Source organism: Tachysurus fulvidraco, chromosome 2 (genome assembly GCF_022655615.1).
Source record: "Tachysurus fulvidraco isolate hzauxx_2018 chromosome 2, HZAU_PFXX_2.0, whole genome shotgun sequence".
In the NCBI taxonomy this organism is placed as follows: domain Eukaryota; kingdom Metazoa; phylum Chordata; class Actinopteri; order Siluriformes; family Bagridae; genus Tachysurus; species Tachysurus fulvidraco.
Window position 1 is genome coordinate 6,233,822 of NC_062519.1, and position 12,040 is coordinate 6,245,861.

Consider the following 12,040-nt stretch of genomic DNA (forward strand, 5'->3'; position numbering starts at 1 on the left):
TAACACTTTATAACATTTAATATGCATAAAGTTGTGTATAAAGCACCATTTTTTATGAATGCATTGTAATGTGTTACGAATGTGAATATAATGCGTTAATGGAATAATTAAAGTTTTCGATCCGATTTATTTGAATAGCGCTTTTAACAATTCACCTTGTCTCAAACCAGCTTTACAGACGTATAGGAACAGAATAAAGTATAAAGTTTCAAATGAAGTTATTATATATCTCTAACCATTTTCCCAAATGAACAAGAGTGAGGTGATGGTGGTGAGGTGAAATGAGGAAGAAACCTTGAGAGGAACCAGACTCAGAAGGGAAGTCGTGGCCTAATGGTTAGAAAGTTTGACTCCTAACCCTAAGGTTGCGGGTTTGAGACTCGGGCCAGCAATAACACAACTGAGGTGCCCTTGAGCAAGGCACCGAACCCCCGCCAACTGCTCCCCGGGTGCCGCAGCACAAATGGCTGTCCACTGCTCCGGGTGTGTGTTCACAGTGTGTGTGTGTGTGTGTGTGTGTGTGTGTGTGTACTTTGGATGGGTTAAATGCAGAGAACAAATTCTGAGTATGGGTCACCGTACTTAGTTGTATGTCACGTCACTAATCCTCATTTAGGTGAGAGTCTATAGTAAATATTGTCAATGTAAATAATGTAATTTCTACAACAATTGAGTGGAAGTAAGCAGCCAAGAGCTCCTGAGGAACTAATGGGTCAGCGCAATTTCCGAGTTCACCACAGACCCAACGCTAATCCCTTCCTGCCGAAGTCTTTAAATGTTATAATAGAATAGAAAAGAACAGAAACCAAAGTTTTCTAGCATTGTAACCGTGAGACTGTGTGTGTATGTATGCCTACATACAAAAATGCTAAGCATGAGTTTGAACTGCATCAAAGCATGTCAGCACTGCTCATGACTGACAGTTAACAGCTACTAGTTAGCATTAGAGATTGCTAACCAGTTTCTGGCAAGCTTTTAATCTTTATTAGGTACATTTCCATATTCATCCTGATTTAAAACCTAGACAATGTAAACATAAATACTTTTGAAGACGGAGCCCTGTGATTTTCTCAGTCTAATATTATGAAGAAAAATGGCTTTGTTACTGTATTTGAATCCTAGACCTTAGGCATGATAGCTTTTGAGACCCAGTGAGTATCTGTTGTTTTCTCGATTTGACCATATCCAGAAAAATGTCTTGTTTAACCCACAGAATTTGATTCCACTGTTACATAAAATCCATCTACAACAGTAGATTGGAGGTAATGAAGCCTTCATTACAAGCCTTGCCTGAAATTAAAACGCAATTTTAAAATGGCAGTTAGTTAGGTCATTAACAATCACTTGTCCTGCTTTCCTCTGGCTTCCGTTACATAGCTCACCAACCCCCCCAAAAAAAAAAAAAAAAAACAGCCTAATTCACATAATTTATAAGGTAAGCCAAATGAATCTTCTTCTTTTTTTTTCTTTTTTTTTTATACTTTTTTCTTTTTTCACTTTGACCTTGCTCCATTTTTAAAAGCTGGAGGAAAGAACATGAAGGAAGTGCTAATAGGACTTTCCCAGTCATTCATCATGCCTTCAAGAAGTTTCACCCTAAGGCCTGATGACAATCTTTCTGATGTCTATGACCAGTAGAGAAAAAAATAAAAAATTAATCAAATTTTACATTCTCTGTAGAGGACTGGGAATTTACTGTTGGTTTTCTGGCTGATGCATTACAATATATCTTTAGGATAATATATACATTTTTATGGTCATTTATTATTATTATTATTATTATTATTATTATTATTATTATTATTATTATTATTATTATTTTAAATTGGATCTTGATGATGAAAAGGTTGTTTTCCATTCAACAATGAAGATATACACATACATGAAATCTTGTTGTGAAGGAAAAACACACCTTGGGGTCTGTTTTTCCAGTGGAAATGAGGACAATTACATCCTTGGGGACCTCTGACCATAGGCAGGTCAAGGCAAATCCCAAGCTAGCTGCCATCTTGGGAATTGGATTGTGTATGTGAAAGGTTGTGTCTGCGAATACTAACATGAAAATTCTAATGACCTACACATTAGGATCATATTTCTGGGACCTAAAAATGGACGCGTCGTTCGTGTTTAATTTAATTAGGGATGTATGGATACTGATAACTACAGTAGTACAACTCATCTCTCATCTCTTCACACATGTACACAAAGCTTCATTCAATAACATTATAGAACTATATGTAAGAGTGTGCAGCCAAATATTACTTACCTAACAAACATATATATATAACAAAAAAAAAATAGGGAAAAATATTAATAATTCTGACTTTTAAGTGCTGGTGAGTGAGAAAGTAAGCTGAGGGTTACATTCCGGCAGGTAGTTAAGAAGTTGTATCCAATGGTAACAAACCGATAAATCAAAACAAAAAGAGAGTTATACGGAATACGGACAAAGATATTTGAGGATTAATAATAACTAGTAAATCAAAGTCGGTGGTAAATTGTGCATTGTAAAGATATCACTGGGAGGAACTACAGTATTGTAATACAATACACGCATCTTATATCAAGACATGGCAACAACCACTGGTGATGTAAATGCTGTGATGTCAGTGTTAGGTGAGTTTAAATAATAGCCGTTACCAAAGGTGTGTTGTTCTTGACGATCGGCTAATATCGATCGATTAAAAATGCTGAAGCCAAGACAACGATGAAGCCTCGAAAGTAAGAATGAACTGAAATGAAACAACAAGTAAACTTTTGCAACACGACACAAAACGAGGTACGTAAATAACGTAGCTCTCAAACAAACAAACAAAAAAAACAAACAAAAAAACAAATAAATACAAATGAATAAATAAACATGCACTGGGTAATTATAATATAAAATACTACACTGTGCCTCTCCCTGGGTTATTGTCATTCTAAACCCTGCTTAAATCCCAGGTAAAAGCTACTAGGCACAAATAAAAGATAAATATGATCCATGACATCATTAATTGAATGAATATGAAATACTTATTAGTGTTGATAATAAAAAAACAAACAAAAAAAAACCCCACATTTACTTATACATGGTATTGACGTATCCCTTATAATATACTACATGGCTAAATATTTTTAATATCCATTTCAAGAGTAGTCTTCCCTGAAAGGAAATTGTGCGCTTCCAACTTTGTGGCATATGAATACAATGGCCAGGTGTCCACTGGTCTCAGCCTCAGCCATCACGCCCACAAACCGGTGGCTGAGGCATATGGCAGAAAATTGGAAACACTTCAGGAGAATCGAAGTCATTATCTGATTGGCTGGATCCTACAGGTTTTTTTCAGGAAATGTCTGTATTGTTTTTTAACAATCCACCTTGAAACAAAGACACTCTACACTTCCCATGTGGAGGAATGAAGCTGTCATGTGACAGGGAGCTATTATGAGGATCAGTCAAAGGCTGGATTTTCCAAATGATGTGAAGTTCACGGTATGGACTCATTAATCTGAAGGACTTTTTTAAATGACCACGGCGGTGTTTTTTTTTTTTTTTCATTTTCATCCATTTTACATTCTCCTAAACATGACACTGATCAAAACAAACTGTGATTGGTTGCTTTACATGTCAGTCAGATGCCTTCTTGGGTGGTATTCGTACAAAAAAGTCTTGACCTTCTAGGTATCCAAAAACTTTTGGCCATGTAACGTAGCATTCCTTAATAGCTCTGTATCCCCAAAGCTCGGCTCTCACAATACCATTAGCACCATAAATTACCTGTACAAGATGTTGCCCATCTGTACCCCTCCCTCTAGTTTCTCACGTCAACTCAGCCTTCAATGTCTAAATTATTTTCATATGGATATGCATGTATGCAAATATTCTGAACACTAGAATGCTTTGACACTGAAGTGAATGGGCCGGAATCCGGAATGATAAAGAGCAAAGTAATGTAAAAAGCAAAGTAATGACGCCGTCAGTACAAAGTATAATTATTCCGATCATTCTCATCAATCCTGCTGGCACATGCAAATTTAAGGCCATTTACTATGCGAGTTTCATTACAGACGCCGACAGGGCTGACGGGCCTAAAGTGAGTAACAAGTTTAAGCATTTTTTTTTTTTTTTTTAAGAAAACGTTATTGTTCTTAGTACTTCTCTGTATACAGGACATTTTTATATTAGGATTAGACTTTTACTCTTTCAGAAGGAATGTGTTTCAATGTGTACAGTACGGTTTCATTTTATAGGATTGGGATTTAAACCATCCAGTTAAAATAAATAAATAAATAAATAAATAAATAAATAAATAAATAAAATTACAAATTAAAATTGTCAAATATAATATTCAAATTTTATTGTCAAAAACACAACCATACACAGAACAGAATGGGTGAATGACTTGTGATTGAAACTACAAAATGACTAGTATTTTTTAAATTTATTTTTATGTAATAAAAGTATAACAAAAACAGTTACATTAAAAATCAAATTATTTGTACACAGGGGAAAAATGAGTAATTCTGCTGATAAAACATTGTTGTGAGAGATCGAAGGAATACTAAAGCACTGCTCATCTTTAAGTGGAAGTAAAGTGAGGGTTAAATTCCAGGAAGTTTAAGCGTTTTCTTAAAAAGAAACCCAGTTTCTAAGAAGCTATAACTTCTAAGTTATTGTTCTCATTACTTATACAGGAAATTATTATATTGGGTTTTAGTTGAACTTTCTCAAAAAGAATTCCATGTTCCAACATTTAGCAGAGGGGGGGCACGGTGGCTTAGTGGTTAGCATTTTTGCCTCACACCTCCAGGGTTGGGGGTTCGATTCCCGCCTTGTGTGTGTGGAGTTTGCATGTACTCCCCGTGCCTCGGGGGTTTCCTCCGGGTACTCCGGTTTCCTCCCCCTGGTCCAAAGACATGCATGGTAGGTTGATTGGCATCTCTGGAAAATTGTTCATAGTGTGTGATTGTGTGAGTGAATGAGAGTGTGTGTGTGTGCCCTGCGATGGGTTGGCACTCCGTCCAGGGTGTATCCTGCCTCGATGCCCGATGACGCCTGAGATAGGCACAGGCTCCCCGTGACCTGAATAGTTCGGATAAGCGGTAGAAAATGAATGAATGAATGAACATTTAGCAGATGCCCTTATCCAGAGTGACTTACATTTTATCTAATTTTAATTCAACTGAGCAATTGAGTTAAGATCCTTGCTCAGGGGCCCAGCAGTGGCAGCTTGGTGGACAAATGAATCGAACTCACAACCTTCCGATTGGTGGTCCAACACCTTAACCACTATGCTACCACATCCCTATGTACATTACAACATGTACATTATGGTTTTGTTTTACAGGATTAGGATATAAACCATCAAGTTTAAAAAAAATGTATTTTAAAATTTCAAATTAAAATTCTATTATAACATACACAACCATACACAGAACAGAAAGGAGTGAAATGTTTTACGATTCAGAGTAAAAAATATATAGAAAAGAACAAAACAAAACAAAAATTGTTACAATAAAAATAGAACTATTTGTACAAAGAGCAAAAATATTAGTAAGTAGAAGTAAAGTGAGGGTTACATTCCAGCACCCAGTCAAGCAGTCGTAGGAAATGTATTCAGGATAGATTTATTTTTCTATTCAAGTAGAATTCTCTATCATTCTCAAGAACTGATTAAGACTTTAACCAGTGCAACGATCCTCGTCTCGCCACAGCTGCCTGTAGCCAACCAGTGCTTTCCTATCTCACTTATGGGGACGGAAGGAAGGAAAGAGATGGGAGGCATTAAGAAATTTATAGTGCATCATGCTTTACGGATGTCCTGCTTTAGGTCAAGAAAGAGATAATGGCTTTCTCCCCCCGTCCTGAACATTCATTAGGTTCAGTAATGCTGTGATTGCTGCTGTGGTGTGTGTCGGGCACCACTGCTGTCCGGCAAAATGAGATCTTAAACAAGGGTCACTCTTTCTTTTCCACTATTCCTTTTATTTATTTATTTATTTATTTATTTATTTATTTATTTATTTATTTATTTATTTATTTACCAGACCCTGCCAGTGAGTACTGTGAGATAGACATTAAGACATTGTACTAAAAAGAGATCAGCTAAAAATTGGCAAGTTTATGGGCTTAACCAGGGCTGGAGTGCCATAAGAAGTAAAGTAGCAATATATTATTTTCATCCTGAAGACTTTAATACACTCCTGGAAGTTTGGTTCACTGTCTAAAATATTATTCACACACACACACACACACACACACACACACACACACACACACACACACACACACACACACACACACACCAACACTCTCCCACACAGGAAAAAAGGACTAGCTTAAATTGTCCTTACCTCGTCCGAATCTTTAATGAATTGTCATGTTTTATGTATTTCATAGCGACAATGCCTTATTAACCGTAGCCTTCATCAAGGGCACAACTTTCAGGTGCCTGTTTTTAGGAAGGTGACATTAATTTTCGAATGTACGATGAAAAATTGAAACTTAAAGGTCACTATGATCTCGTCAGGGCTTGACCTTTAATTTGAAAGGTTTGGAGTCACTTTGACTTTAAAAAGAGATAAAAAAAAAGTGTTACGGGAAAATAAATGTGATCGTATTGGGATTAAGTGTTATTATGAGATGACTTTGAATACACATTAAACTTGAATTCAAAAAAGGTCTGGTTTGGTAAAAGACCTTTCTTTACTTAATGTGTAATATAAATGCACATATAATTGAGTCGCCTTTATTTTCTAAAATGTTATTTAGATTCGGTTTTGCAATACGGAAATACATTATGTTGGCGAGTTCTTTGTTTTAGCTTCGGACAAAAACTGTATAATAGTGAAGGTCAAGTTATTATTAATAATTATTAATAGCTAAAAGCCAGAGCTGGGAGTCACAAGTAAGTCTCAAGTCATGAATGTCAAGTCAAAGTCAAGTCGAGTCTTTTTTTAATATTTGTCAAGCAAGTGTCAATTCTCAAATTTGCGACTTAAGTCTGACTCGAGTCAAGTCGAGTCCCCCTTCTCTGAATCATTTAACTCAAGTCCAAGTCAAGTCTCAAGTCATGGATGTCAAGTCAAAGTCAAGTCGAGTCTTTTTTTATATTTGTCAAGCAAGTCTCAAGTCTCAAATTTGCGACTTAAGTCTAACTCGAGTCAAGTCGAGTCCCCCTTCTCTGAATCATTTAACTCAAGCCTGAGTCAAGTCTCAAGTCATGAATCTCAAGTCAAAGTCGAGTCTTTTTTTAATATTTGTCAAGCAAGTCTCAAGTCTCAAATTTGCGACTTAAGTCTAACTCGAATCAAGTCGAGTCCCCCTTCTCTGAATCATTTAACTCAAGTCCGAGTCAAGTCTCAAGTCATGAATGTCAAGTCGAGTCTTTTTTAATATTTGTCAAGCAAGTCTCAAGTCTCAAATTTGCGACTTAAGTCTAACTCGAATCAAGTCGAGTCCCCCTTCTCTGAATCATTTAACTCAAGTCCGAGTCAAGTCTCAAGTCATGAATGTCAAGTCGAGTCTTTTTTAATATTTGTCAAGCAAGTCTCAAGTCTCAAATTTGCGACTTAAGTCTGACTCGAGTCAAGTCATATGATTCGAGTCCCCCTTCTCTGCTAAAAGCAAAGGAGAGAAAAAAACTAATGTCTAAACAACTACCTAGATTAACATCTGACCATATGAACAGTTTATGTCAATATTTCTAACATATTACAAGATCTTTTATGTCTTATTATACAGTACAGTATACCCTGTTGTGGATGAAGGTAGATACACAAAATTCAGGTCCCAATAGACCAGATGACACCTTTTTAGCTAATAGGAGTGATACTCAATGTTGTCTGCTGCTGTTCTGGCTTTAGGATTGATCTGTTGTGCATTTTGACATGCTTTTCTGCTCAGCACAGTAATAAAGGGTAGTCATTTGTTATTAGTAACTGTTTTTTTCTTTCCATCGACCACAAAACCACCATTCATCTAGATGTGTGTTTGTTTTTTGCACCATTCTGTATAGACCGGTGTGTATGAAAATCCCAGTTATACCGAATACCAATATAGTTAAATCTCCATCTGCTCCAACAAGCATGCCACGGTTAAGGATTTTGAGAACACATTTTCTGAAGCTCTTGCGTTTTATCTGCAAAATTTTGTGCTGCCATGAAAAAGACTGATGGATAATTGCATGAATAGACAGTTGTACAGGTGTTCCTAATAAGGTCCCTGGTGAGTGTCTGTCAGAGCACGCTACACTGACTTACCCTGACAGGTTATGTTCTATTGTTCAGTAGTGCAACAGTGTCACGAGTGCTGTTTCAACGGTTGACGACATGACGGCATGACAGCTGGTGCCACACTGTCTAGTGTATTCTAGTTAGAATATGCTTTAACTGACAGATGTTATGACAGACAACTGTGATAACATAAGGTGATATATACTGTAGATGACTTAGACGTGACTAGATGACAGATGACTTTAAAGTGCTTTAAGGATGTTCTTTATGTCATATACTGTCACATTTTAACATGTTATGAAGAATTACTGATTATGCAAACATGACATTGGTGTATTAATGAGTACGTGCTTTTATGTGTTTGTGGGATTGTGGCATAAAGTGTTACTAATATTGCGTCATGTAATCTTGCTAATACAAACATAAAATCGTAGATTTCTCATGCATTCTAATTATACAAATCAGACATTCAGTGCTAATTAATTTCTTATGAAATCCTTATGAAGGTAGTGGTAGTACAGATAAACTCTTTCTCACAATAATAATAATAATAATAATAATAATAATAATAATAATAATAATAATAATAATAATAATCAATTGTTATTAATGTCTGCCCCTAGGCCTGTTCCTCATTCTAACCATGACTCTATTAGACTATTGTACTAGAAATATAAACATGGAACAGGTTGTAAAAGTTCTAAAGGGAAATAAATAAACTAGTCAAAAAAGTCTTAGGAGAAAACTCACTTATTTTTTTTTTATCTGTCTACCTTGCCAGGTCCGGCTGCAAAGAAAAAATACGTGAGCTACAACGACCTTGTGATCTAAGGACCTCCATCAGCTGAGGGATGCAATCAGCGAGAAGACATGGTCTTTTGCCATTGTTTGGCAAAAAAAAAAAGATAGACCCCTGTTTGGTGGGAGGAAGAATTTTTGTGTTTCTTTGGCGTACCACGTGCTCACATCTGAGCTCCACCGTACTGCACTCATACCACAGGAAAATGGACGATTTTTACATTTTGTGGGATGGGAGCAAGAGATAAAGATGGAGAACCAGAACCATAATCAGGATGCTGATTTCTCCCCCATAAAAATGAAATTTATTTATTTTTTTCCCTGCCAGAGGAGTCCTATTGAACGGACAGAGAATGATGTAAGAAATAATGGCACAAATTTCAGCTCTGCGCTGATCTGTACTGTACAAGGCAGCTCCGAGCTCTGGCCCTAAACAACCCGAACAACCTTTCTGTTGTTATAATTTGTGTAATAAGCACACTTGAGGATGTCTCTGTGAGAGCACGGTGAAGGATGGCAAAGCCTAGGGCTTTACAATGGACTTCCAATCTGCAGCTTTTGCAAACTTCCACCGTGCGAGGTTGTGTAGTCCTTTAGCATTCCTCTTCCATTTGATGTTGGACATTTTTTGTTTCGCAACTTTTTCTCTTGTTTTTCCTTGCCTCTTGAATGCACATTATATTAAAGCCATATTCTTCTCTTTGAGATTTTTCCCCATTTATTGTGTGTGAGGTCTTTGAACCCTTTGTTTATCTCTACTTGTTTGCTTCACATTCGATATATGGTACGTTGTGAGGGTTTGTAGACCATCGACTGTGTTTCCCAGTGACTTTAAGAGGATACATTTTGCATCGGATCTTACGATATCCAAATTCACTGGCAGACTGGCAGTGTTCCAGGATTTAAAAGGTGTTCACGTAGCAGTTGTCATGTCAATGCATGCCTGATATGTTTGATGTTGAAGTAAACTAAATATTTCACCACAAGAAGGCAATTTATGTTGGCCGAAAAGAAAATTTTGGTTATCGAGAAAACCGTTAGTTTTGCATCCATTTTGATTTTTCTTTTTAAGATTCCTTTATTATTATTATTATTATTATTATTATTATTATTATTATTATTATTATTATTATTATTATTATTATATTTTTCACAGATTCCATCCACTCAAGGCAGAATATGGCTTTAATTTGTTTGGGAATTTCTAACTGCCCAGCAACATATGGAGAAATTGTGGGGGAAAAAAAAGATGAGTATGAATATATATTTAAAAAAAAAGAAAAAAAAAAGAAAAAAAAAGAAAAAGACAATTAAATAAAAAGCATGTATGTTTTATACTGTTTGTACTAAGTATATTCATGTTGCCCTTGCTGCTTATGTGCTAATATTGTGGGAGACCTTTTTGTTTGGCCACTCATGCAACTTTACTGTGGTGTTGTCCAAGAATGTAACGACATGAAATAAAACTGTTGGGTTATTTTTATTTTTTACTTCACAAAACAAATGTGGTTATTTATTTACTTTGATGCGTTTTGAGCTTATTTGACAAATTTGTTCACTTACATGGTGTCTTTTCTAAGAAGGATTTCACAATGGTAAGTTTATTTACCAAGTCGAAATCTGAGACTAAATAATACTTTGGATTTAATTTCTTTTTTTAACTTGATTTGATTTCATATTGTAAATTATTGAAATAAACAAGAAATCATAATCAATTGGCTGTAAGGGCATAAAGGACTGAAAATGTACTGAGCAAACTCAAAACTGAAAAAAATATTGGGGGAAAAAATGCTGGAACCTAAAAAAAAAAAAAAAAAAAAAAACATGGTATATTTGATTCACTTCCTGGAGTCAGGATGATTCAGATTCAAATTGCTTTTAGCCAGAAATTGCATTGAGTTTTCTTGGAATTGGAGAGTGGCCGCCACACTGAGCCATTCTCAGACTGGTCATTTTGATCCCCACACGATTATTATTGGTGTGTTCTCACCTGCCAGACCAAGGGAGAAAATGTACCAGGAGTAAAGTTTCATACATTTTTAAAAATATTTTTATATCAAATACTTTCACAAAGGTGTCGATTGAAAAGTTTGATCTTTTCATTCAGCCCCTATACCAAATGCCCCCAAAAGCTCTTTCTATACGTTTATCCCAAAACACTACAGAAAAAATCTTGTTCCACCAAATTCCACAGAAAGTGTGTGCTGCATTACAATTAAGGCCATCAGAGTTTTCATTGATTGGCAAGGTATTAGCAGGCATGACCCTCTGCCTAAATGACAGCATGTACACTCAGCAGAAAGCTCTAGTCTCTCGGTTTTCTTCGTCTCTCCTCATCACACAACGACAAGCCTGTCTTTCTGTCAAGGCCGATGGGATGTCGTCTGAAGGAACAAAGTATCTCGGAGGTTTCATGGTGTATGTGGAAAATTGCACAGTTTGCAAAAGAAGCTTAAAAACTGCTGACTGGGCGTTAGATGCCCCAGCATGAGTTTGTTCTTTGGCTAAGCAAGAGTATAAATGTCACTCCAGCAAATCAGCATCGTGTGTACAGTACAGACCAAAAGTTTGGATACACCTTCTCATTCAAAGAGTTTTCTTTATTTTCATGATTATGAAAATTGTAGATTCACACTGAAGGCATCAAAACTATGAATTAACACGTGGAATTATATACGTACACAACAAAAAAGTGTGAAACAACTGAAAATATGTCATATTCTAGGTTCTTCAAAGTCGCCACCTTTTGCTGTGATTACTGCGTTGCACACTCTTGGCATTCTCTTGATGAGCTTCAAGAGGTCGTCACCTGAAATGGTCTTCCAACAGTCTTGAAGTAGTTCCCAGAGATGCTTAGCACTTGTTGGCCCTTTTGCCTTCACTCTGCGGTCCAGCTCACCCCAAACCATCTCGATCGGGTTCAGGTGCGGTGACTGTGGAGGCCAGGTCATCTGGTGCAGCACCCCATCACTCTCCTTTATGGTCAAATAGCCCTTACCCAGCCTGGAGGTGTGTTTGGGGTCAT

The 12,040-nt window shown here is 36.5% G+C and overlaps 1 protein-coding gene across 1 annotated transcript in view; it reads left to right on the top strand.

Annotated features, from left to right (window-relative positions):
• The window catches only part of LOC113656445 (metabotropic glutamate receptor 7), a 207,154-nt gene extending 197,840 nt beyond the window's left edge, over nt 1–9,314 (top strand). Inside the window, exon 10 of the mRNA XM_027167722.2 lies at nt 8,999–9,314. Within this exon, the coding sequence (XP_027023523.1) occupies nt 8,999–9,048 (50 nt within the window). The 3' untranslated portion in view covers nt 9,049–9,314. The remainder of the gene's footprint in view (nt 1–8,998) is intronic.
• The last annotated feature ends 2,726 nt before the right edge of the window (nt 9,315–12,040 follow it).